Source organism: Acanthaster planci, linkage group LG02 (assembly GCF_054643075.1).
Source record: "Acanthaster planci isolate LZ-2023a linkage group LG02, COTS_SCS, whole genome shotgun sequence".
Classification (NCBI taxonomy): Eukaryota; Metazoa; Echinodermata; class Asteroidea; order Valvatida; family Acanthasteridae; genus Acanthaster; species Acanthaster planci.
The window spans coordinates 7,080,697-7,107,473 of NC_141778.1; the positions used below are offsets into that span (position 1 = coordinate 7,080,697).

Below are 26,777 nucleotides of genomic sequence, written 5' to 3' on the forward strand. Positions count from 1 at the left end.
TATATATTTGATATCATTTCGATAGGTTACCCTGCTGTAATTAGGAAATACATTTTTGTGCGTAACAAATTTTCATGCTTGGTTGTATTTTGTTCTTGAGCAGGATGATTTGTCAGCATGAAAGTGTAAGAGTTTTTATTCTTTTTGAAATTGTTCCCTTTTTTCCAATTATCCAAACAAATTTTCTGTGAAGATTTTTTTATATTGTTGTGTTCTTTAGTTGCGAGTGCGGAGTGACGTTAATCAATGGCGGGAAGGTTCCAGTTGAATTTCTGTCACTGAAATTAAACTCCGAATCAGGTAAATTTTGCAGGCAGTGCTTTTTGGGCTAAAAATTCTGACTTTAAAAAAAACGCAATTTTTCAAAGACCATTTTCTGATATAGGTCAAGTCCTTGCTATGTCCCATAAGAAGTTTCACCCTTGGCAACATTCAGGGATTGCAGTGGTTTCCGTTCTACTATCAGGCATTTAGGTTGTAAAACCCTCAACAAATTTCACATCACTAGTCTTTCTGATGATTGTGTAATTAAAGCAAACACTGCATTACGTATGGGACTGGGACAAGGGAACCTATGCATGGACTGACCCTGTATAGCAACACACCTCATAAACTCACTTTACTGGGATCATTTGAACTATACCACAACCTCATATTTTGCAACACTTCTGAAGGTTACCGTGGAGCAATATTTGCCGTATCATTAGCTGATGTCTACAGCAGAGGCATTACAAACAAATCCGAGGACACGCCATTCCTGAAGGGGCCGTCACACTCAAGCACCTGTCTTAACTTGAGCTCGCGCGTGCACTTTGGCAAGTCATGACCCCTTACTGGTGGGAGAGGAATGTAACACGTGCGTACCGCCTGCGTGCCAACAGGATGGCCCCACAGTAATGGCTCCCAATAGATCTCTCTCATTGGGCACCATCTTTGTAGGAAAATAACAACTGCTCATGCACACAAACAGGTGTGCTTGTGCACGGTGTGCAAATATTCTCTACACGTGTGCACATTGATCCAGATATCTTCGAAATATGGCGCAGCCGATGCAGGTCACCAAAATGTCGATGGACGAGGCAATCTGTAGGAAGTGACGTCATTCTTTGCATTCCTGCATGTAGATCTATCCTTAGCACCAGATTTGTCTATACCCACTCACTGATAGTGACTGGGGGCACATGTGGCTGTTTAACCCTGTCAGTTGTCCCTGTATATGCCGAGTGTTAGATCATGTTTACACATCCTCTGGCACAAAATGGTTTAAAAATCATTCTTTGACTGAATTTGCATGGCGCCAGACAATATTGTAATCCCCCCTTCACCATTGTGTGCACTAAGAGAGTGCTATTGCTCAAAGATATGTTTCAGAAGTGTACTTACCTTGAATGGAAGTTTTTATCTCAAGGGGCCAAGATGTAAACAGAGCCAATGGGAAGTTTATGGTTAATTATGACAAGCCATGTCCAAATCAACTGGCTGTGGCTAGAAGGAACAAATGTCTATGGGAAATGGCTGTAGCCATTATTCAGTGGCTTCTATAGGAGCCTGTGTTATTCCCAGCCATAGCCTTGACTTTTTCTGGACACACCACTATTCTTTTTCTTTTCCTTGTGCGGTACATAGGTGTGCTAGCTGATAAAGTATTCAGTTGGAGCGAGGAGAACATCCGAACGCAGCTACCTTTGCAGCCAGGGGGTCAGATGATGTTCACTCTGTACATCAAGGCTACGGGGAGCTTCATTGCCAAACACAAAAACAACTCAAATGGTGAGGACGTTTGGACAAAAGATTGGCCCATTTTGGTGAATTTTCTTTGAGGACGTTTTTAGTTCTAATAAACCTGCTTCTGTGGTCTTGTGTTTTGAAGAGATACACACATAAGGATGTAGTCATTGTGGTTGCAACATTTCTGTAGAGATTTTACAATTTCGTGTGAAGAAGTCATCGGTTGGGGGATTACTAACAACTAGTCTGGGGAGTCAGGTTGGCATAGGGGTTCTTTCCTTGCCTTTCACCTCTTTGGCCCGGGTACTGTTCCCAGCTCAGCCCACCTGAACATTAGGATTAGTCCCTACCTGATTCTATGGGTTTTACCCAGAATATTCCTCTGGGGTTTTCCTCACACCTCTGAAACTGTAACTGCTTCTTAATGTCTCCTTAATTTGGAATCAAAATCAAGAACTGATACTAGACACTGTCACCTCACCGCAGGGATGAAGTAAAGTCCTGACCAAGCTGGAATTAATCTTTGGAAGTTAGTAATCTAACTGGCGTTGAGAATTGCAGCATGGGGAAAGTCAGGTTCCAAGCGGGTCGGGTGCCATTTTGGTCTGTGGGATGAACCTGATGCCGCAGTAATTCTCTATGTCATGTCGCATTATTTTCCTTTTTCAGCAGACATTCCGGTGACGCCTACCCCCAGCAGAACGTTTGAGTATAGCACGCCAAAGAGTACACCCAAGCGGTCGGCGTCCTCGACCTTCTTGGAAACATGCAAACCAGACAGCGGGGAGTCGGTGGAACCAGACAGCCTTCAGAGAGTAAGTGTATGCAACATGAGTTCAATTTTACCTCTGTATTCGTATTAGAATATTAAAATATGCACTTGGGAACTTCTGTAGTTTGTTTCAACAGAAATCCCTCAAAATGTGGCAAAGACTTTTTGTTTCGTTTTGTTTTGCTTGAAGTTTTCACCAGGTCAAATTAGCAATGTAAGAAAGCTAACTAGTTGTTATACTAGTTGTATAACAATAAATATGACCAAAGGAAATGAATGGAGTAAGATTTGAACCAGTTTAATGATAAAGATGAACAAAAAATTGACTGGAGCAGGCTGCTTTCCCATCCAGCTTTCTGAGTCCTATTTTTCCACAAGACTCAATTGGATACATTTTCGCTTTGACATTTCAGACATACCTTCTTTGTCCAAACACTCAGAGTCAAATCTCTCCTACTTACAAACATTGTCCAGTTTTCCCAGCTTGCTTCCTCCTGTTCTCCCTGATATTTTGAAATACTTGTTGGACTAAGAAAAGCATTTGACCGCAATACTGGTCAGGTAATACTGAACTGAAGTGGACAAATCCGGTACCATTTTATTTTTTTGAGATTAAATTCTGCCATTAAAGGGAAAAAAATTTGGTCTGGATTTACAGACTGTTGAGTCGACATTGAAGATTTCCTATACTGGTGGGCCGGGTATGGAAGAAGATTTCCACCGGGAGGCCAGCGTGCTACTTAGGGTGGACATCAAGCCGTCGGTGGTCTTCACCCAGTGGAGTGCCATCCCTGCTACGGAGTAAGTTGTATGCCCCTGTGGGTCTGTCTCCCAGTGTGTTGCTGTATGTGGCTGTATGTCTGTCAGAAGAGGCTACCCCAGGGGGCTGTGTCACTGTTTGTGTCTAAGTGTTTAGCACTGTGCCTAGGTGTTTGGCCCTACGGCACAGAAGGCAGCGCAGTTATTTGTGAAAAGAGAGAGGAAAGTATTGATATTTTATGTATTTTTATTTTATTTAGTGGCTCTCCACTGGCCAGCAATATATAAAATCAGTTTAAAAATACGCATCTGTTATACATGTAAATATTAAAATCCATAAAATTCCAAAATACAAGACAGTACAATGAAAGACAGAGACCAATCCTCGCCGAAGTAATTGAGTCAGTGTGTGGCAAGATGGAACAGGTGTCCAGCGCCTCTACCAGGCCATCCTACCACCAGAAGACAAAAGAAACAAAACTAAGAAAACAGTATGGCACATTCTGTGACGTGGAGACGAGTGTGCTGGAACAGTTTTGATCGAGTGTCACATAACCAGCAGGGTCAGGTTACTGAAAATGGTCCAAGCCAAAGGCACAAGGATGCCATAAGTGACCAGACTTTGAAGTGACGTATTAAGTCACCACCTGGTTTTTAGATATGACATTTGTACCTATCCAGCACTCTGTATTCCTAAGATAGCTCTTGTCACAGAGTTTAAGGAGTCAAACTAGTCAAGTTGACAAATTTCCAACAGCATCAGCCAACCAGTTTATTGTAGTGTTCTGTGGAACACTCACTAAACTTCTCTCTGTGGTATGTGCCTTGGGTACATTGACATTTGTGGTGTGTATGGCATGACTCAGCAGAGAAGACAGTGACCTTCAGCAACATTTTTGAATCCTTTAAAACCCTCCACATGACGGGCTTTCAACCAACAGGAATACTCAAACTATTCAGGTATGTTTGCCTGCTTAAAGGAGCGCATCCTAACATTTTACTCTCTGTCTGTGCTCTTCCAGTTCCAAAGAATTCCATCTGGTGCTAGATACGCTGAACGCAACCAGCCAGGAACTTGACGTGCAATATGGAGACCAGGCCTCATTGGTACTAGGCAGTCAGCAGAATAAAAGGTGTGAAATTGAATAGATATGAATGTTGAACTTGGGTCCCTGTTCCAATCCACGCCTTCAACTATGTGAAGTTACCGGTAGGCTTGGCTCTACATATAAGCGATCTCGGGTGAAAACTCTGGTCTCTTTAGATGCTCTGTCTAAAGTAAGTTAAAAAATGATGGTTTTTCACAATGAAGATCTGGCTCTGTATATGTCAAAGTCAGCCAGGAAAGAGGGTTATTTTGTTCAGTGGCGCAGCCGAGCAGGGCTCTTCTCAGAGGGCAGGCAAAGTACTTTTGCAAGAACCATGTTAAATAGGTCTGAATAAGTCTCATTTTTTTGGGGGGGGGGGAAGAAGTTGCTGTCCATGCCCCCCTCCCTTAGCTACGCCACTGGTTCTGTCATGACTGGTAACCTGCAGTTTACCGGTTTGAATCTTGATGGAGATGTTCACCACAACTTGTCAGAAGCTCAGAGTAGGGTATTGTGAGCAATGTAGGATGGCTACAAGTCAGCGTGCATGGGTTGAAATCCTCGGGCTGGATTGCATATATGGATACATATATGTGTAAACTTGGTAGTACATGTCATATGTTTGCAAGAGTGTGCCCTGATTCTGGCCCAAGAAGTTCAGTTATAAAGGTGAACAGACTGAAAACGAACGTGGCCAAACCCCTCCAGCTCTTACTAAACACAGCAAGTGGGTTCAGAAGTCATAATCTAGTGGCTAGTATGTGGGATGGAACTTCAAATCAGTGTTGTAGCTGAGTGCTTAACAAGCACTCCACTTGTATTTTTCACTTGTCATTGGACATAGTGTCTCAGGCACTGTCATTACTGACAGTGAGTGAGCAAGAACAAGGGAACACTTCATATGAATAGCGTCTGGCTTTTATTGATCTTAGTTGCGTTGTAGTCACCCACTTGACAGGTGTTCCGCAAGTATTTTTCCGAAGTCATTGTAAATACTATCGAAAGGACTCACTATTAACCACTTGCTGCCGGGTGGATTTTTCTTGAGCAAGACAAGATGCCGGGTCCTCTTCAAGATTCTCTGTTTTCAAAATTCTTCAAAAATTCATCATTTTGGGCACTACTCTGAAGCTGACAGGTAAAATTCATTGACTCCTGAATATTTCAGCCAGGCCTGCAGCCTTGGAAAAAGAGCCCAGATTGTGGGGTGTTACGTAAGATTCTTTTGTTCCCAAAACCGGCACCATGCACTGCTGACCTCTTTTCAATAGGGGCCAGATTAGCGTGCAGCGGTGCTGTGTAGCTCATCGCTGAGGTGGTGGAGAGCTTTTGTCCCCGGTGGTAATCCGCTTGCTCTAAATGCCACAAACCATGGTATACTGTTTCAAAACAAGGCTGGATTATCTCCACTATTGAGAGCGAACAAATGTCGGTAATGCCCAGCAGCTCAGTCTTTTGTGCTGAGCACAGTCTTTTGTTATAAGGCCCAACTCTTTTGTCCCAGTTCCGGGCTCCCCGGCTCTGCATATAAAGCCTATGTACCCAAAAACGGGTCGCCTGGCAGGAAGTGGTTAACAGTAAATGAACAACAAAGGAATGTCACTGCTACAGTTTCATATGAACAGCTTGTGTCAGTTATCGAGGCTGGGGTACTACTGATATCCTTGGGCAGCCTTCCGAATATTTCTTAAGTAAGTGTGAAATACTTGCCTCTATTGTTTGGATTAAGCTTCAAAGAAAGAATGGGCCACTATTGTCTTGTGCTATGGTGAATTTTGGACAATTCGAAGAAGGTTCCGGGAACAGTCACCAATGGATTCAGGATCTAATGACAGGTGTGGTGCTTTTCTTCTTTTGCTTCTTGAATGGGTCCAGGTTAGCTGTGAAGCTGAAGCGCTTTGTCGTGGCCCAGCCGAGGAAGCCGACCCTCAACGGCTTCACCGAGTGTGACATCCGGCCAAGCGGTGGCGGCAGCGTGCCCCAGATTGCCGACGTCCAATCACAGAGCAGTGAGCTGCCAGGCACTGACACGCAAGCCGGCTTAGGCAGCCTGTATGCCCAACAGTTGGCCACTATGGTAGACATCAGATGGACATGCATATCCTTAAACAAAATCCTTGTTTCAGTTAGGTTTTTCTTGTCTTCTTTGAACTGAGTATCCTATTCAGTGCTGAAAATCACTGATCTCCCAATGGTCCCAGTAAACAAGAGTACAATAATGCATGTATACAAAACACATAAAAGTGCAAAATTAAATATGGGTAATCTTATTTTACAAGATGAAGTCAATATCATTTTAAAATAGAAACTTAAAAATGGCTGAAAATTTTAAGACAAAATCTAAACACAAAAGTTGAATAGGTCAGAGTGTCCATCAATCACCGATAATTACCAAGTTAATCAGTCAGCCTTCAAAATGTCAGAAATTAAATGTGGGGCTGTGTGAAATTGTGCAGAAATCAGTTTAATGAGATGCATATAAAAATCCAATTGATTGAGGTGGCGCCATACTTGTGCGCATGCCACATGTATTTTTTAACTTGAGTGGAAAGCCATTTTAGGTTTTAAATGATTAATATAGACCACTTGTCAGTAAGACTCATCGAAAGTGTCATAGTTTTGTGCATTTAAAAGGAGAAAGATGCACATATCTTCCCTGAGAAAATCTGTGTCATGGACCCCTGTCATCAGTAGACATCAGTTTAATATGCCAGCAACAAATCCTCCATGATTTCTGTCTCTTTCCTTGACCAACTCGTCCACCCCGCCTTGAAGAAGTCCGGTCTGGCCACGCTGGACCACCTGGAACTCTCTCCGTCCATGCTGGATCACGTGCGCACCTGTCCCATCCACTGGCAGGTCTGTCTGGAGGACAGGCTAGTCAACACTGACAGCCAGGCTAGCTTCCCTGCAGGACAACCGCTGAGCGTGGAGGTCACCATCACCAATAACATGGGTAGGTTGCAATCGCGGTAACTTCTGTCGTATAATAGATTGAGTGATGCAGCCTTTGCCATCACTGACACCTGTTGTGTAAAATTCCTTACCACACCGTTGGAAGTGTCTCATATTAAAGAAGAATGTAAGCATGCAACTAAGCTGTATTCGTAAATACCTGGGACAGTTTTTCTAGTCCTGTTGGTCAAAAGGTGACCGTGTATTAACATTAGATAATGAGTGCTTAGAAGTGATAATGCCTGCTGCGTAAATCATGCGCTGGCACATTTATACAATTGAATTGGGTCTGGAGTCTGTGTGCACGCAACGCGCCACGCCTGCACTAAGTTTATTGAAGGGGATTCTTTTAGACAACTTTCAAAAGGAATATACCATAAAATGGACAGGGGGGTTCCGGAAAATGAAAGTGAAGTTTTAGAACAAAATCGTTGGAAATCGGTGATTTGTTTTTACCCTCTGAATAAAAAGGTATTTATGAATGGGAATAAATGTGTGCTTGGCCAGTTTTAAACTAATGTTTAAGACCTTGCTCAGGAGAACAAACTCTGGGTAGTTGCATCCATTTTCCTGAGCCAGTCTTAAACACACATTTAATACTGGTGAAGCACATGTTTATTCCCTTATTTTGGATCAGTTTGATGATCGACAATTCATCCTTTTTGCTTCTCCTTTTATTACATTGTTAATATTGGTGAGTTGCCATATTGTATCAATCTTTTTTGTTATCTTGTGGACGTTTTTATTATTGCCAATGAAAATCTAATGTTTTACAGCATATTGTAATGTTTGAGATAGAATCAGCTCTTCAGAAAATAAACGAATAAACAATATGAAGTAAAATGAAGTGGTATGTAAAATGGATGGGTTGTCATTGTGATCACCAATGCAGCTGTTGCCATAGTAACCAGCAATATTGAGAAATTGTAATCATGGTAGCCAAGAGTGTGGATAAGGTGTAGTCATGGTTGTAAGAAATATCCGGAACATGTTGGCGTCAAGGAATTGTGAAGATCAGGTTTTTTGTTAACGTGCTGTGGACTTCAGCCTATTCAGAAGCCTTTCTTTGTATTGTGAATCTGGAGGAATATGGAGGCATTACTTTCATGTAGAATTAGATTTGTGCATTCGAGTCTTCAAGGCATGTATGTGCAACCAAAACCTCTTTGTATGCTACTTTCAACTTTGACAAATATTTTCAAAGGATGCATCTAAACAGTGATTCAGTTTAAACTGCCAAGTAAGAAAATACTTGAATAACTAGTAAATACCATTGACTGGTCTTACGTTCTGCTGCATGTTTTCTGTTTATGGTTTGAAAATTGTGTGGTTAGTTGTATTCACAGAGCATGTAATGGAATTAGAATGATTCCTTCGATAAGAACCAAAAAAGAAACCAAGCATTCCTTTTTTCCCCTTTGAAAGATGAGGCAACAGGCAGGTTACAGTTGTTGGTGGAGCCGTACATAGATCACCAGAATGGAACCAGGGAGGTCAACCCCCAGGACAAAGTGGTTTGCTCTGGAAGCTGCAGTATTAACAGTGACAAGGTAGATCCCATGCTCATTTTCAGGGTCGGCATTCATTCAACTTTAATCACCAACTGTTATACATGCACATGTCTAAAAGACACAGAACACTAATTATTTACTTCTCTTTTTTAATACATATACATGGTATCTTTGCTCTTTTTGCACAATTGACAACTGTGCTTAAGTCTATTTAATGTGAAACATTACTAATTTTGATGATGCTGGGGCGGGATAATTATCATTTTTTTTTTTCAAAATTCTTCACTTTAATACTGGACACTAACACCCACTCTAAGAACTGTCTGGTTTCTACTCTAAACTGACAGACAAAATCTATAGACGCCTGAGTATTTCAGCCAGGCCTGCATCCTTGTAAAAAGAGCCCAGATTGTGCGGTGTTATGTAACTTTCTTTTGTTCACGAACCTGGCACAGTGCACTGCTGACCTCTTTTCAATAGGATCCAGATTAGCATGCAGCAGTGCTGTGTGGCTCATCACTGCGGTGGTGGAGCACTTTTGTTCCCAGTGGTAATCCGCTTGCACTAAATGCCCAATACCGTAGTATACTGTTTCAAAACAAGGCTGGATTATCTCCACTATTGAGAGTGAAAAATGTCGGTAATGCCCAGCAGCCTGGTCTTTTGTTCCCGAGTACGGTCTTTTGTTACAAGGCCCAGTTCCCTTTGTCCGACTTCAGAGACCCTGACCATGCGTATAAAGCATACGTGTCCGGTACCGGTTAACTGCATCACTTAACAGAGTCTGGGTGCTCCACTACAGGAAGATTCTACTTCCTCTTGATGTCACCCCCATTTTGCACCTACTTCTTGAAATGAAACAAGTTATAATTTAAAGAACATTACTAATGTAATTTAGCAATGTAATTTTCAAATTGTTGCAAAATGGAAATAAAAAACAACAAATCAACCTGTAAGGCCACCAAACACATATGAACTGCCTCAAATAAAGGATTCAGATTCCTCCTCCAATCTCACCCCTGTTAACAGTTAGAGGCTGAACAGTCCCTGACACACACCTCATCCTTCATCTTCCTCTTTCCTGGCCTCTACAAGTTCAACATCACCTGCACGGAAATGGAACCTTCCCAGCTGGACCAGGCCCCTGTTGTGGCTCCCATCATCATTGAGGAAGATACCATTTTCACTAAGAGGGAGGGCCAGTCATGGAAATACCGTCCTGCTCTGGAAGTGATGATAACATAGATGAGACTTTAAAACAAAATGTCAAGAGGGGAAAAGGTCTCAGTATATTATGAGTGGTATTTTCCTTTCTCAATATGCCCTTATAAATAATACCACAATAGGCATTCAAGACTCAATTATTGTAAAAAAAAAAACCAGTTTTAAACGTGTCAATGTAATTTACATGTAAAAACATTTAAAAAATAATAAAGTCAGCGTCTACCAATTTGGACATTTTTGAAACTTTCACAAAAGTAACTGTATTTGATGATTTTATCATGGAATGTGTACAAAGTATTACAAAGGATATAAATTACGTCATATTTATATTTATGGAGTGAACTTGTAATGAACTTCAGTAATTGCCACAATCTTTAAACAGTTTTCGCTTAAAGTTTTTTAGCGTCATTTATGGAAGCAATTCGTGTCTCCATGGCAGAATAACCCGGCCTTGTCTCAGAAGTTTCAATGTGACATGTTTGGTGAAGAAAACTACCAAAGTAATCAGATATTGAGGGTCAAAGGTTAATACCAACTACATGTACTCAGAAAGGGTCAAAGGTCAGTGCCAACCAATTGTAGGTGAAAAATGTTGAAGTCTGCTATTGATTTTCATTATGCAAAAGTAGGTCCAGGGACCGGTGTCTAATTTGCTTGGTTTGGGTCCAAAATGGTAAATGTTGCAAATAACCATTGTGTCCTGTTACACACATTCTTGTACCCACCACTTGGGTCTTGAAAAGAAACTTATTTGAAATAAAACCCTCTCCAACTTGACTTTTGTTTTTTATGTAAGGCACTAAGACATCAAAATGCCCCCAAAATCCTTTGCATTTTATTTGTGGTACATTTGGAGCACTGTCAAATATGCAAACATGATTGTTCTTTGTGTTGAATTTCCTATGTGTGTGTGGTATACTTCAAGAGCGTTTTTCCACGATGCCCATGTGTAGTGATTGTATCGTCCATGTTTAAGTTGCCTAGATTAGCCAGGAAGTAATTATGTAACAATAAATATGGTGTCTTGTCCCCAGCTGCATGTCCTGACCGTCCTACCTATTCATGTTTCAGGGCTATTGTTACCTTGTCCAATCTGGAGAATAAGTATGGTTCCTGGACACAGTCTGCCTGCACATTATGGCTTCACCATTAATGCTCCAGTGCCACTTACCTGATGGATTATCAAAAAGTGGTGTCTGGACTTCTTCCTTGTATTTTCGTATGCATCAGGATATTATCCAGCAACCAGACTCTTTTTTGTTTCTTTTGGATTATATATATGCAGCAAGGTATGAGACGGAGAGAACCCCCCCTGCTTTGTGTTGGTCATTGTCTGGCAGGAATCTGGGGAATTCCTTTCAGACATCTTGGGGGATGTGTTAAGTAACAATAGTCTGGAATGTGTATAGGGATTGGATATGTTGGGGGTACCCCTCGGTCTCATTTCTTGCTGGGTATATTTTGGATGAAGCTTGAATTGTATAATTTGCATGAGGAATGCCTGGTATTGCATGAAACAATACTCAAAATTGATTGTATATTTGTCCATTGTTGGCCTTAACCACCTCTCGTCTCATACTTTTTCTTTTAACTCATATCGTTCACAGGCAAAACAATTGTTGATGCTGAAGAAAAATCCTACAGAGTTCATCTTCTGTGTTAACACACCTCAATTTTTTTTCGCATTCAGTAGTTTATTCCCCGAGTTCCTTTAATTTTTGTCTGTATTTTCTTCCATGCTAAGCTATTTGCAGTTACAGAGTTGACTTAAACCCTCTCGGATAGCTAAGATTGATGTCATAATAGTAAAAAAGTTGCCTAAAAGAAAGAAAACAAAACAAAAACAAGCACCCCTTGTTAGTAAACTAACTCCACCCCAAAAGTGGCTACCAGTAATTTCAATCATACTTTCATTTTCGTCATTCAGATATTGCTTTTCTGTACATCAAGTTCCCATTTGGAATTTTTTTCTATGTAACCTTGGTTTCCTAACCAACCAATGTAGAGGAGCTACTCCCCTCCAAAAATCCTGGTTACATGCATTCTGCACTCTCAACCACCTTTCTACGTACATTTTCCACTGATCCGTTAAGTTTTCAGGCCTGTGTTTAAACTGTTGGTCTAAGTGCATTGGGCATATAAACCCGACACTGACAGTGTATTTTACTTTAAAAAAAAAGAGTCAGCATTTTATGCATCGTGCTTGTTATATTTTTCATGCTGTTTACTTGCTTGGATATTGCTGATGAAATGCTGAAATACTTTACTTTTTACTGAAACTGTGGAAATCATTTATGACAAATTTACTTCAGTGGAAAGTTTAGCCGCATATTAACCAACATGATAAAATGATGTGCTGAGCATTGACGACAACCACATCAAATTGATTCTTTGTGCTGTAGGTATAGTTGAGCTCAGGTCTGAAACTGAGGCGAAAACTTTTTTTCAACCCAACTTGTCCACTCTAGTCAAAGTTTCAAGTCAGGCCCAATTCTAGCGTGGCCTAGGTTGAATGTAGACTTGAGTCTGGATTCTTGTCTTTGAATGTCATAACCATCTGACGTCTCATGTGATAACTTGTTATTTCCGAAGGTGAGTCTGTGAGTCCAGGACCATTAAAAATTGTTAAAATTGAGGGTCAAATTTGGGCCGGAGACCAAGCTCAGTTGGAATGACAGAAGATATAATAGTTATTTGTAAAATGTACGGATTTTCTCATTTTTTGTGCGAATAAGAAGGCAACATTATTACTTCCCCTACCCATCGTTCCCGTAAAAAAAATTCCCAAGGACCATCTGAGGTCCCTCATTCAGCTCAGTGGGCCTTAACAGCACCTGATGTTGATATAGTGTTGTAGTCCGGTACATTTTAACAAGTGCTGAAATACAGTGCCTTGTGGAGACCCAGGACAATAGGTTGAAAAGGTCTCCGCAGGGAAATTCTAAAGGTATAAAGGTCTCCACGAGGATTTTGTTTACGTTTTTTCATTTTTCTGTTTTTCCATAAAGTGCAATGATCAGTTATTGAATTGCACTATTTAAGCACTTGTATCGTTATTATTGTATTTTATTATTATTTCTTAAAATTAGTTTGGAAATTACTCAAAAAGGATAAATTGAAGCATTTTATACAAGGGACATGCAGTTGAAATTTCAACCCAGGTAAGTAACTCTGGCTCATTCAGGAGCATTGTGAAAAATGGTGTTTCACATCGAAGTGTTTTAGCACACAACAAAGCATTGTCTCCATAAGGATACAAATTCCAGTACCGGTACGGCGGTGCGTGTACACGAGTGTAACTACAAGTACAGGTACTTCCACATGTGTACTAATGGAGTATCTCACTGTGAGTACAAGTATCAGTACATCATCATGAGTATGAGTACATTTGGAAAAGAATCAGTTCGAGTTCCAGAAAAGTACTCAAGTACATGTACAAGTACCCACAAAATTGTGTAAATTCTCTCCTTTAACTGTTGTCTTGATCTGTTGCCATTACTGTCAGGCAGGAATGCCACCTGCAAACTCTGAATATCATGGTCACAAATGTGCAAACTCAAAAAAGTCCAATTTCTGGCTTCTTAAAAACTGCAGTATGCTCAAAATGTGGGCAAGATTTGAATTGTTCGTCAATGTTTGTACTCTAGCAGTCTTCATCTAGTTTTCTCTGTGCTTGTCTTTTGCTTTGGGATTTGATGTTTTGTTTTTGCTATTTTGTTTTTAATCTTTGGTTGCGTCTACCAAACTGTCGCAGAGGGCACTTACTTTACGCACACAAGTCCAAAAAACAAAAGGAGAGTTGTGTGATGAAACCAGACAATTGACATATCAGTGTTAATGTTGCTGCTTGAAGAAATGTAAGAACTTAAATGTTTTATTTCCTCAATTGGAAAATTCTTTTATAGAGTTTTTAAATACCATGCTTTGAAAATCACAAAAAAATCCTGTTAAACATACTTTTACATAGCCACACAAAGTGAACGAATAAACACGTTCCTGGAATCAGACTTTCATTTCTGAAAGTGCATTTGGATCTCTATTCTTGTCTTGTGTCTGCTCTTCAGAAATAAATGGGATGGGGGATATTTCGCTTTAATTTTGTATCTAGCTTGAAAGCCTTTTCTAATTAAAGACATTGCCCAATGGGGTCCAAAAAACAAGAAAAGAAAAAGAAACCCAGTGTTTCAGCTCCCACCCCGCAAAAAAGTTAGTTCCTGATCTATCCTTTTGCACTAAGTTCTGTGCAGATGTTTGCCAAAAGATGTTTCTGTCTTTTGTCTTTGTTGTTTCAGTCTATTAAAGAGAGGTAGACTTCCACAATTAGAGCAGATAACCCCCATAATGAACAGTGTCTCCTGAAGTGACATCACAGAACTACTACCCTGATTTGTCTGGAAAAGCACAGAAAATTTCTACTTTGAAAGAAATTTTTTTTTTTAATTTTTAAGAGTAGAAAAACTGGAAAGTTCCAAAGTAAAATTAATCTGACCCTTCAACGCATCACAAGACTCCCACTGCACATATTTCATAGGCTTGTAGCTACTGCACATATTTCATAGGCTTGTAGCTGTAAGGTGAAGTTTGTGTTAATTCTCAATTTATTAATCTCTCTTTTATGCAAGCAGATGGGCATAGGAAGCTACAGTTGTTTCAGAGAAATGGCGTTTTCTTGATAAAATATCTTAAAAAGCTGAATTAAGAAATGCACTTTTTTGCACACTCGGATTAAGTACATGTACTAGGTTTTTCAGTGGTGAAGTACAACAGCATCCAGTGATCGGAGTATTACATAATGGCTCAATGACCCAATTCGGTATTTCAAAAAGCCAGGGTCTTTTGGGGAACATAGCATGTGCGCAAGTCGGTGTAATGCTGCTATGATTGGACAGACTATTGTGCGCACATAGCTGCTTCTAAATAGCCTCGTTCTGAGCATGCGCTGTTGAAATACCGAACTGTCTCATAGCTGAGCTTGGACATTTAGTCGTGAATTTTTATCTATTTAATGACAAGTGAAGAAGCATTTTGATCAAAACAGATTCTTTGAAGAAGACTATAAAAAGAATCATGTAGACCATACTCAAAGCAAAAAATGAAAAGATGAAAATCTGAAAATGGACAAGAAACCAAAAGCAAAACAAACAAACATGGCAAAAAATGATTAATGATAAAACTCCTTCCCGGAATGACCAAAAATTGACAGGAAATTCTAATCTTTTTACAAGCCTCCTAACATTCAATGGGTGAGATGATCTAATGTGATAAAGCCAACAAGCTTTGATCTGTGCTAGACTTGAGACAAAGTAGGCTATCCAAATCCAAGCTCTGTCCGTCTCCAAATGGGCCTGATTCTTATTTCAAGACTAGGGCTGGAGTTTTTAGCTCCACACACTGGTTAACTCTGTTTTGCTACAGGACCATGGAAATACATGTTGGCAACCAAAAAAAAACCTTGACTGGGAAAACCAGGCATGCAACAGAGAATTCAAAAGAAGTGAAAATTCAAAACGGCATAAGGCTGTACGATATTTTTCAATTTGCAATGGCGTAATAAACTGTAAAATTAGGGGAAATCAACATATCTGACGGAAAGATAAAAGTACATGCCTTTGAACCAGTGGTATTTTCAGAGAGAGGGCACGTGGTGGCTGAGGAAACCTCCATTTCCTCAAACAAGGAACACAAAATTCTATTACAGGAGCCCTTCAAGTTAAACTGGGGCTAACATTTCCCTTGTTCATCTGCCAACTGTCAGCTCTTGTGTTCATACAACTATCACACTCCCTGTTGCTCTTAAACAATCTACATCATAGCACACAACTCATCGTGAAGGCCAGTATGAAAGTTAACAAGATTACAAAACTGAAAAGTCAGATAAAATATTCGTGTAATGAAGTTGTGCACATTTCACTGCAAAAAACATATCTTGTCAAATTTGCTTTGCTTTTGTGTTTGTCCGAGGTATGAACCGCCCTTTAAACCACGGGCCATTTACCCAGGGATGTGCAACCGTGAGCGGCCCCAGTACAAACACATGTGTGACCTTGGTTCCATGCGTGTTACGGATTGCAATTACCCCCGCAGGCACTCTCAACTTTCTCGAGAAACCTCCCAACCACATGACACGCGTTGTAGCATGCAGCATGTACAGTGCAGCCGTAGTTATGCCGAGACGACGCGCCAACGCGGTGCTTAAATCTATTTGTTTTGACGAATAAATCTTCTCCATTTATCGATTTCAAGGAGAAACGAAGTTTTAATGAGGCAAAATTCCCCAATTTTGTGGTACACTTTTCTCAGAATGAATAGGATGAAATATCTTGAGCAGCATATTTTTAGAAAGGGTGTACCCTGACTTAAACTATTACAAGAAAACAAAGTGGTAGACAGGAATATATGTTTTATTATTAGAGAAAGTGTTACATAATCCAACTTAATTTCTGCTTTGATATTGTGCCAGCCGTAACACGCACTGAACCAGCTCTGAGCTTAAGTTGCACATCCCTGGGTAAATGATCCGTGTTTAAACACACCAGTACTCGTAGCATTCAAGATTAGAAGAAATTTCAGTGTTTACAGCAAAAGCTATCAGAAAAAGATTGCACATAAATCAAAAACAGAGACAATAAGGAAATGCTGGCAACAGGTACAGATTGAAGACCTTTTCATATTTTGTCAGTCACACCAGGAAATGACCTATCTTATGAATAAGTAAAGCCTATAAACACCATGGAAAACCCTTCCATGAAGTCACTTTGTGGTGTGTTTTACCACAATGGGTCATTTCCGGGTATGACCAATGAAGTGTGACTCACCGTGCTAAAACCAGGTTGAAGTCGGTAATATTGACATTTAACAATTCTCCCCCTTCTGCTGATTTCATGTTTCAAAATGATCCCAAGTATAAAGTTTGTCAGCAGAAAGCTTTCGTACATGTAGTTAAGAGCAACAAAAGTTCCAACATTGTTGGTGTGTTAAAATGGTAACATATCCCAGATGACAGCTTTTAATTCTTCAGCCTGGCTTTGAAATGGTGAGTTGAATGTCCATAGAGGCGCTATCCAGCATGTGACCTAAATGGAGTCATTGGTCAGAACCAAGAATTTGGATTGGTTAACAGCTGTCAGATGACCTATGCATATTCTAATTTGTTCAACTATGTACCTCTTGGCAAACACAATGGCAACCTCCGAAGTTCCAAAAGTCCCGTCACTGAAATTCAAAAATCTACTGAAGCCAAATAAAAACTAGATAGCCTTCAAACTTTTTTACACAATAGATACATCTCCTCATATTACATTTGAACAGGACCTGAACAAAACTAGGCTGTTTACCATTCTTTCCATTTTTTTGTACTTGATCTCTTTACAGACAAAAGTAAAACTACGGCTGGACTTTGGTACAGAAGCAATAGATATTTCATTTTTCTAATAAAATCAATCATCAATAAAAGAACTCTGTGCATATCAACTACAGACTTGTTTATTTTCTTTAGGAAAATAATTAATACTTGCATTTCAATCCTTATTTTGCTATTTCATTCAATATTAATGTTTTAGGGTGTATATTTCATATTCCATGGCAACATATGTATATTCCATCCATATATCCCACTTTATATACTATGCTGCTTAATATGGATTTAGTATAGCAAGTTAAATCACACTGATATCATTGTCAGAAAAAAATGAATCTGAGTACTTTTCCAAAAGTTTATAGGCAATTTCATACAAACTTGAGAGATTTAAATACATTTATTGAGCAATTTTACAGGTAATTATTTTCTCACAGTCCAAACTCCTTCAAAGTCACTTTTTACCGGCTTAGAAAGAGCAATCATATGGTGCCAGCCCCCATGGGGGGGGGGAGGATTTGTTTGAGAAAGTTCCAGGGAAGGCTGTGCCAACCTGACCATGATTTACAAGCCTGTGTCAAGGGTCACAGGTCATCTTTTCATCGGCGAAGTTTCTTGATCATCTTCAGGGTCTTCATCATCATCGGTGCGACGATTTTGGCCGCTGCGGATAGGAAGAGAGTTAATCATTTGAGAACATTCAGTACTTTACTAAACAAAGTTTCTGATATTAGTTTTTCAGCTGTAGGCTCTGCGCCAATGACCCGGCTGTGACTTCGAGTAAAATGGACATCTACGGCAAGTAGCTGTAGCCATAAGGTAGCCAGTGGCTTCTTTTGATGCACGTGTAATTTCCAGCCACGACTTTTAGTGCCAGAACGGGTGAGGTCATTCATGACAGCGGACAAATGGGCTTCATTTTTTTCCACTTTCCATAAGTATGTGTAGGACAGCCAATTCATCAAGATTTCCAATTGTCAATGGAGTAGAAATCTGGTTGCTAAGCGTACAAGACTTTTCAGATCAAGGCTGCAAAAATAAGGTAAAACACGGCAAATAGAACACACTCTTGGCAATTCTGGAGACTGCAACACACACAGAAATGTAACAGACACTTCTGACACAGACTGAGACACACATGAAATGGAATCCACACACAGCACTGAGCGAGGAATCTGTTGTTAAGAGGCGAGGGGGGTGATTAGAATGGTGTGACTGAACAGGGGCTCCACGATGAGTAGGAACCGGGTTTCCTCTTACGTCTGGCCCGTCTTCGCTGAAGGCCTGACGCCTCAGCCTCACTAGAACTGATGACCACGGATGACCGGTCGGGCTGGACAGTGCTGTGTGAGCGCTTCTCTGGCATGAAAGTCCCCGAGGCTGTGCCGTGTCGCAGCTGCTGACGCAGCACATTGCGCGGTGGCTTGGCCGGACGGTCCAGGAATGCCATTTTGGTGAGACGGCCTGCAGAGAAGTTAACAATGCCAGAAACGTGACCCAACCCAACAAATGAGTCGTAAGTATCAACAGGAACCTTCGATTCTTTTCCCTTAAGTAATGCCTATCTTCATTATGATGCCAAACGAAGTGATATATCAACACAAATATATTAGTTTACTCTTTCCAATGCAAATGTGGTATTCCAAAAAGGAGCGTTCTAGGAAGGAATTCCTAATATTCAAAACCTACGTACATTTGGACCACGCTATCTACTCCATCTGGCTCTAAATTTTCCTCAATTTTTGCAGTCCCACTCAGGTGACATACACGTGTATGATTACCTCAAGATACCTGAGGTAATCAATGACCTTCCTCTAACTTCTAAAAACCACTCCTTTCTTCACCGTCTCCCCTTTACAGCTGTCTCAACGCTTGCCAGCTACAGTGCCACAGGCACTTTGGAGGAATCTCCGGTTTCATTACCAGAGATAAACAGTGACCACTCAGCAAGGAAATGTCTAATTGAGCTGGCCTAGTATCCATCCGTTTGTTAGAGCCAGGCTAAATGACATACCTGGGTCCTTGGCTGCCATATGAGCTGAGATGTTAGCTGTAATTGATTTCAGCTTGGCTTCTCTGGCATCATACTCTCTCTGAACAAAACGGATAAAGGTGCTGAGATGATCAATTGACTCATGATTTAAACTGTGACTCAATAAAGTGAATTACATGCTGAGCATCAAATCAAGTTAATTATATGTTGAGCTACGACTCAAATCAAGTTAATTATATGTTGAGCTACGACTCAAATCAAGTAAATTATATGTTGAGCTGTGACTCAAATCAAGTAAATTATATGTTGAGCTGTGACTCAAATCAAGTGAATTATATGTTCAGCTGTGACTCAAATCAAGTGATATAAAACTTAAGCTTTGACTTGGAACTCTACCTGACCTCAACCCAGAGTGACTCTCAATAAACAATTTTTCTGCAATTCAGCAAAGGACGAGTCCTGAGATAGAGTATTTTTCTCGACTTACAATGTAAATTTCTCTCCAGGACTCCATTTCCTCTGGCTGCTTGCCCTTGAACTCCCTCTCAACGTGTTTCTGCCAAAGCGGATCGGTGTCTTCAAGAAAATGCTAGGGGAAAAGGATGGTGTCTATCGCAGTCAAAATATTGACAAAAGACATCGTGTGATGCCAGTAACTGAAAAAAAAAGTTATTCTGGACTAAGTCACAGACATAAAAGTTTACAAATACCCAACTATGAGTCAGGTTGGCATAGCGGTTCTTTCCTCACCTTCCATCTTTGCCTCCAGGGTTCAAATCCCGGCCCCGTCCACATGCGGATCAGGTTTTCAGTCCCTCCCTGATTCAGCGGGTTTTACCCAAAATATCCCTGAGGCGTTTTCCTCCCTCCTCTGAAACTGTGACTGTGGCTTAAATGCTACCGTGCCTAGGGCACTTTTGAGGAATCCTTGGTGTCATTACCAGACACGATTAATAATAATAATTAATAATAATAAAAAATATGCAGACGGAACTTTTGAACTTCTACCATTAAAGGGTTTACATTTTTCAAAACTGTTTTCTTATGATCTTGCGAACAGTGATACATCACATTTTTATCCAAGCATTTATGCATCGACTAAAACAGATCACAAGTGGTATCATAAAGAATCTGGCACCAACCGGATTACAGTCCTCCAGGTGGAACAGCTGCTGTGGAGTGCACTTTTGTAAGACGGGGTACAATATATCATAGGGCACCCCACCTACATCATCCAAGGCTAAATACAAAACAGAAAGAACAAAAGAAAAGTTAAAACTTACACTCTTTGGAGTTAATTCAATCATCACGTGTTTACATGAGAAACAAATTAAATATTGCTAAACGGGCCATTCAAAAACTGAAGGAAGATGAGCACAAAATTCAAATCTGACAAGAACGGGAGAATAATGCTTAACGCTCAAAGAGAAACGTCGCAAAAGGAAAGTAAACCTTAAACACTGGACTTCCCAATGACAGCAATGTGTGTCACAAATAGGAAAATTAGATTTCAATGGAACAAACCTGAAATATACTCACCATCTATGTTGTCACAGAGCATTTCCATGCATATGTCATATAACCGTGGAACACCTGAAACCAATACAGTAAATTGTAACACATTCTTCGTAACCCTCAGCGGTGACAATAGGTTTGGCTTCAAATCCAACAAAGTAAAATTATATCTAAAAGAGGTTTTGTGTCTGGAAGATGTTAATTGGCACTAGGTTGTTTTGCCCTTCACTGTTGTATGTTTATAAAAATTATGTTTGCAATGTATGGCACAGTATGTGCCAAATTTCTTTTGTTCCACATAAAATTTCAAATATTGTCAGATCCTAAAGTGGTCTTAACCACTTGATGCTGGGTGTAATTTGAAGTTGCATGACGTAAAACCGGGTGATTTTCAAGATTTTCCATATTCAAAATTCTTCTAAAAAATCCTAGCTTCGTTTACTGAATGTTAACACCCATACTAATGACTGTCTGGTGGCAACTTTAATCTGACAAACAACATCTATTGACGCCCGTGTATTTCAGCCAGGCCAGCCGCCTTGTAAAAAGAGCCCAGATTGTGCAGTGTTATGTAATTTTCTTTTGTTCCCAAAACTGGCACAGTGCCAACTTGCGTCTTTTCAAAAGGGGCCAGATTAGCATGCAGCGGTACTGTATCGCTCATCCAAAAAGAAGAACTTTCTTAAAAATGGATTTTGGACAACTTTTGAGACAGTCCCTAAATGTATTTACTTGTGAGCCGATTGATTCGGGATCGTCCAGAGAAGACTTTAGTCCGTCCCTGCTTGGAGGCAAGATAAGCCATCTCCTCCTCAGGCGTCAGAGCTACAAACACAAAACAAACAGCATTTTAATGTTGTTTTGAAAGCCTTGGATTTTTTATGAAGAAATGTGGGGTCATTTGCAAAGCCCTCCAAAAAGCAGCGTTACTTGATCATGTATCCTTTTCAGGTAAAACTTAACTCCTTTGGGCAACTGATTTTTATCAAGAGTATTTATCAAGAGACTATGACAAAAGCCTGATCTCTGCAGAGAAATGATGAACATTTAGTCAGCTTACATCTCTTCTTCATTGGAGATGGTACCTCAGGAAGACGTATTGGTTTGTAGTTAGGCTGAATTTCGGGCAAGCTCAGCGATACTTCTGTCGATTCCCTCCTCACCTGATGGAATAAAACAACACTCAGGTTACTGAAAAGAAACAATTTTAACTACATGATGCAGTAGTCAAGACAATCACAAGACTACAAACACAAGTGGTCACAAGCAACTTGGGGAGCAATGACAAAGGAATGCTTTTGTTGCAGTTCATTTGAATAGCTTGCGACTTGAAGTCAGACTGAAGGTGGTATGTTGGTTGTGTGATGGTCTTATGGGATTTCATGATGGTTGTTTATGGTCTTGTGACGGTCAAAGTGGACTTTGGCGATCACAAAAAAATCACACTTGACAGATCTTGATCTTTGACAAGTAAAATTTTCATTTTTCATTTTTTTTTACCTTTTTGGCCATTTTAATGGCTTCCTCCTCTTCTTCACTTATACTCCTTTTCTTCCTGCTCCGCCGACCTTCTTCTGACCTCTGACCTCCCGACAAACTTTCTGAGACTGCCTGCTTACCCTGGAGGCTCTTCTCCTTTTGTGAGCTTTTCACGTTCACCTTTGCCCTGCTGGGGTCAGTTTTGTTACCTTTGACCTTCGCCCTACCAGGGTCAGACAAGGAAGTACTGGCTGGTTTGGCACTCGCCTTGCCCACTGTTGAGGGTTTAATAGGGCTGGTGCTGGTGGGCATTTTCAAAGAAAGTTTTGAAGTTGTGGGTGGCTTATTTTTAGTGACTTTTTTGACTTTGGTTACCATGGGACCCAGCAGGCAATCTCCAAATGACATTCCAGAGTTATTGAAATTCTGCCCATCTGACTCGTCGTCCAAATTATCCGTCTTTACGTTGTCATCCTTCAGCTTTTTGTTGCTGCTCGGTAGTTTGGATTGAGGTTTGTTGAAACCTTCCTGCTGCTGCATTGATGCTCTTGGCTTGATCTTGTCGGACAAATGTGATGCTGATTTTCCCTTGTTATCTGTTTTGGTTGAAGTTGATTTCTGAGACACAACTTCGCCGTTAGTAGTCAAGTTCTCCTTTTTGATAGATTTTGTCACTTTCTTTGGATTTGATTCCAGCGTCAACTCCACATTAGCAGTTGTATATTTTTCTTTTGTGGTATTTTCTTTCCAGTCAGTTTTTTTGCTACTGACAGAATTGTATTTGTCATGAGATTTGTGACTATGCCCAGAATGGAGTGTTTGTTTGTACTCTGAAGATTTCTGTACTCCAATTATGGCAGCTTTGTTATGTGATCCATCATGCGACCTATCATGTGGCTTGGCCGAGTCTGTCACAGATCGCTTATCTGAAGAAACATGGCTTTTGGGTTTCCCACCAGTTTCCACGTCTCTCTTATCATGTGACTTGGCCGTTCCACTTACAGGGGAGTGATGGCTTTTCAATTTCTTCACAGGACTCCCACTGGAGGAAGAGGGCTTCTCCTTCAGTTGAGTGTATTCTCTTGCGGATGAGGCATCGTTGCTCTGGTGCTTCCGTTCAGTGGCAATCTTGGAAGAACCCTGGGACTTGGGGGAGCCGTGCGTCGACGTGTAACAACTCGTCTGCGATAACATTTTCGAGTTGGACGGCCTGTGTGGTTTGGAGACATCCTGTGACCTCGGCAAGCTGTGGGCATACGGGCTTTGCTGCTTCGGAGGACTGTGTAACTTTGAAGCTGCATTGGACCGAGGAGACGATTCTGTTTGGGTCGGCATTTCACTACCCTCTTGCCTGTTGGCCTCTTCATGCATGGCTTCCCGCACCATGGCTTTCCAAGTCCTCACCAGGCTGCGCGCCGTTTCAGCAATGTCGCCCTCATACTTGCGGAATCCATTCACAACTTTGCCGATTCCTGTTTCCTGTAGGAATATTTTATAGAACATCAAAAGAAAAGTTTTACAATTCCTGCAAACCTGTTTCTGCTGCAAGTGGATCTGATAAAACCAAAAAGGGACCAAGTTATGAAATTTCATTGTTGGCATCCCCTGAGGGAACACAATTTTCTGAAGGCAATTTTCAACTAAACAAGAAGTTCACAGTACTTTTTTGGATTCTTAGAAAAAAATGCAAATTTATGGCTTGTGGGAAGGGCTTCTTAATCAGAGCAAGTCTTGATCAGAGATACAGTCTAAACCGGACTTGCTGAAACAACTGTCCGTTCTGTACTGGTTAAGGTTATTATGCCCAGCTTTAAAAAGTCATGTGGATTGCTACTTACATGCAATACATCGATGGACATAGGCAACTCTGATAGTTTTTGGAGAATCCTCAAAATCTACAAAAGCGAAGAACAATTGACTTTATCAACACTGACTTAATCATTTATCACATTCTTTATTACCGGGAATACATGTAAGTACATCTGTCCTTGATGAGAGGGGACTGCCAAGTTATGGTAGTTAATTAACCAAACTTCTGATGTGTTTATGTATTTATTGTTGCATTATTTTCACACGAATATACAAGGGCTGTCCTACTTAACCAATTGCTGTCGGGTGCCTTTGGAAATGCAGTGTCTAATGCCGGGCGATTTTCAATATCTTCGGTTTTCAAAAATCTTCCAAAATTCATATCTTTTTTATCCAGAATGCTTAAACCCCATCGAGTGACTGTCTGGTGGCTACTTTAATCTGACAGACAACATCTATTGACACCCGTGTATTTCAGCCAGGCCTGCCATCAAAATGGTCCACATTGTGCGGTGTTAAGTAATTTTCTTTTGTTCCCGAAACCAGCACAGTGCGCTGCTGGCGTCTTTTCAACAGGGGCCAGATTAGCGTGCAGCAGTATTGTATCACTCATCACTGGACCGCTGGAGCACTTTTGTCCCCGGTGGCAATCCGCTCGCACTGAATGCCACAAACAGTGGTATCATCTTTCAAAACAATGACGGATTTCCTCCACTACTGACAACTGAAAAAATGTTGGCAATTCCCAGCGGCCCAGTCTGTTGTTCCGAGTACTGTCTGTTGTTACAAGGTCCAGCTCTTTTGTCCAATTTCAGGCACCCCGGCTATGCGAACAAACCCAAGGTACCCTGTACCGGGCACCCCGGCACAAAAAGGTTAAGACGTTGACTGCCACGCACAATTTCACAGGGTGTTACCATTTGCCTAGTGTAACCATGCGTGCATATTTAATAGGTACCTTTCAGGTGTCTGTTTGAACATGATCATTTTACAGGTGTATGTCCTCAATACTGCCAGCAGTGTATTCGTTGTGCTCTCAGTGATGCCAGTGTATCAATTTATTTCACAACAGCCTCTCATTGTCACACCTGTGACAACGTGTACACTTGTGGGGGACAGTCAACGTGTTAATAGCGTAATTTAACAGGACCTGAAATCTCTGATTTTTGGTATTTTTGGCTGGCCGCCCAACTGCTTGCACCACCCACTCACCCTCTACAAAGGAAGGAATTAAGCAGTTATCATTGACATGTATCAGTTTCATGACCATGCCAGTTGCTAAAAAACTAAAAAGGGTGAAACTGGACGACGGCAAATGACACTCTTTCTTTCACAATTACCTTATGATGTGGTGGGGGTGGGTCGGCAGACAACTTATCACGGAGCAACTGAACAACTGACACCACACTGATTTCCGCCATGGTAGCTCACTACACTTGATCCGTGATGCATTAAGGGGTCAAGAGGTCAGCAAAGAGGTCAGGGGTTACTTTAAATCTGTGAAGGTGCCAGTAGCAGATCCTAAGTATTAATAGAGCACAATCTCATTTGAAATGTACCTCAGTTCACTTTGCAAAAACGTGACACAAACTTCAATACAATGTTCAAGTCTGAACTTGAACCTGAACAGAAAATAATTGAAATTGGAACAAAATGATCGCACAGGCCCTGGGAGTGTAATAAATAGCAAAGATGACACAATGCAGAAATAACATCAGGAGTAAAATATGTTATGATCCTTTTCATTGCCAACTGTACATGTGTACTGTTCCAGACCATACATATCAAACTTGAATGAATAACTTCCTGACAAAAAATGTTAGAATATGTATATGCAAAACGGCCAAAATGTTGGATTGAAACAATCAGTCTCTAGTGCTGGTCAATCATGCCTCTTCTGCTTCTGCTTTATTCTGTAAACAATGCTCCACTGGAGTACTGGGCCTTCCCGGTAACCAATGGGTCCTGTAGAAATTAAGGAGTGACTTTATTCTTTACTTCCTCGTTATTCAAAACAATCTCCTACGCGCACGAAAATGAAATGAAAATTGATACCTGATGCACTGTCATCAATAGATGGCAGACTGATTGACTGATAGCAGAAGAATATCCACAGATAGCACAGATCTTGAAAGAGGTCTGAAACTGAAAAGTATAAATAAATGCACTCTCAGCGTCACACAGCAGCGGTACCATAGTACACTTGGCATGCTAGTACTAGGCTAGACTGACTTTTGCCACATGCCACACAGGATGTCTAGCCGACTAGCTGCCTTCTGAATCAAGGCTGTGGGGCCAATAAATTACAACCTAAACAGTGTTAAGAACTGCTGTTTGAGTATACTTCATTCTTCATAGTGGTTTACAGTATCTTAATTTATCAAACAAAAATTGTTATTTAAATTGACTTCTCCGCCACAAAATTACCACAGCTGCTCTCTCATCCCTGCATCCCTGAATTCGACCGAGGTGAAGAGCGCCCTCCGGAGTTGATAAAAAACATCGAGGGCTAGTATCTTTTCTATGTATGGATTCTTTATGTGACCAAACCTGCTGTCCAAGGGCAGCAGACTACATTTTTAGGGATTCT

General features: G+C 40.8%; 2 protein-coding genes across 10 annotated transcripts in view; one reads left to right on the forward strand and one right to left on the reverse strand.

Moving 5' to 3' along the window:
- trappc9 (trafficking protein particle complex 9) overlaps nt 1–14,044 on the forward strand; it is a 40,829-nt gene extending 26,785 nt beyond the window's left edge. For 4 of the 5 annotated variants that reach the window (XM_087131168.1, XM_087131174.1, XM_087131177.1 and 1 more), the window contains 9 exons: nt 221–300; nt 1,627–1,770; nt 2,398–2,543; nt 3,159–3,301; nt 4,282–4,392; nt 6,223–6,444; nt 7,110–7,303; nt 8,728–8,852; nt 9,843–14,044. In XM_087131168.1, coding sequence (XP_086987294.1) covers nt 221–300; nt 1,627–1,770; nt 2,398–2,543; nt 3,159–3,301; nt 4,282–4,392; nt 6,223–6,444; nt 7,110–7,303; nt 8,728–8,852; nt 9,843–10,058 — 1,381 coding nt within the window. In that variant the 3' untranslated portion in view covers nt 10,059–14,044. The remainder of the gene's footprint in view (nt 1–220; nt 301–1,626; nt 1,771–2,397; nt 2,544–3,158; nt 3,302–4,281; nt 4,393–6,222; nt 6,445–7,109; nt 7,304–8,727; nt 8,853–9,842) is intronic. The other variant, XM_087131170.1, reaches the window with a different exon arrangement.
- Nucleotides 14,045–14,612: 568 nt separating this feature from the next.
- LOC110986728 (uncharacterized) lies at nt 14,613–26,667 on the reverse strand. Of its 5 annotated transcripts, none has more exons than XM_022248876.2 (13): nt 26,615–26,667; nt 26,243–26,332; nt 25,528–25,617; nt 24,217–24,273; nt 22,400–23,857; nt 21,960–22,062; nt 21,632–21,724; nt 20,924–20,977; nt 20,527–20,624; nt 19,872–19,973; nt 19,406–19,484; nt 18,652–18,855; nt 14,613–18,055 (listed from the first exon to the last, which is right to left on the reverse strand). In XM_022248876.2, exons 3-13 carry the CDS (start codon nt 25,606–25,608, stop codon nt 17,991–17,993), a joined length of 2,394 nt encoding a protein of 797 aa, XP_022104568.2. In that variant the 5' UTR covers nt 25,609–25,617; nt 26,243–26,332; nt 26,615–26,667; the 3' UTR covers nt 14,613–17,990. The 5 variants fall into 5 exon arrangements, with proteins under 5 accessions (XP_022104568.2, XP_022104567.2, XP_086987310.1 ...); XM_022248875.2 differs by having other exon boundaries at nt 25,528–25,622; XM_087131184.1 differs by having other exon boundaries at nt 25,528–25,628.
- Between the last annotated feature and the right edge of the window lie 110 nt (nt 26,668–26,777).

Excerpts from the sequence above, each read along its gene's own strand:
- LOC110986728 (XM_022248876.2), bottom strand. The coding sequence starts at position 25,608 with ATGGCGGAAATCAGTGTGGTGTCAGTTGTTCAGTTGCTCCGTGATAAG. Across the intron at positions 24,274-25,527 it reads CACCCCCACCACATCATAAG|ATTTTGAGGATTCTCCAAAA; the intron begins GTAATTGTGAAA and ends TCGCTTTTGTAG. Across the intron at positions 19,485-19,871 it reads CCTGGAGAGAAATTTACATT|AGAGAGTATGATGCCAGAGA; the intron begins GTAAGTCGAGAA and ends CGTTTTGTTCAG.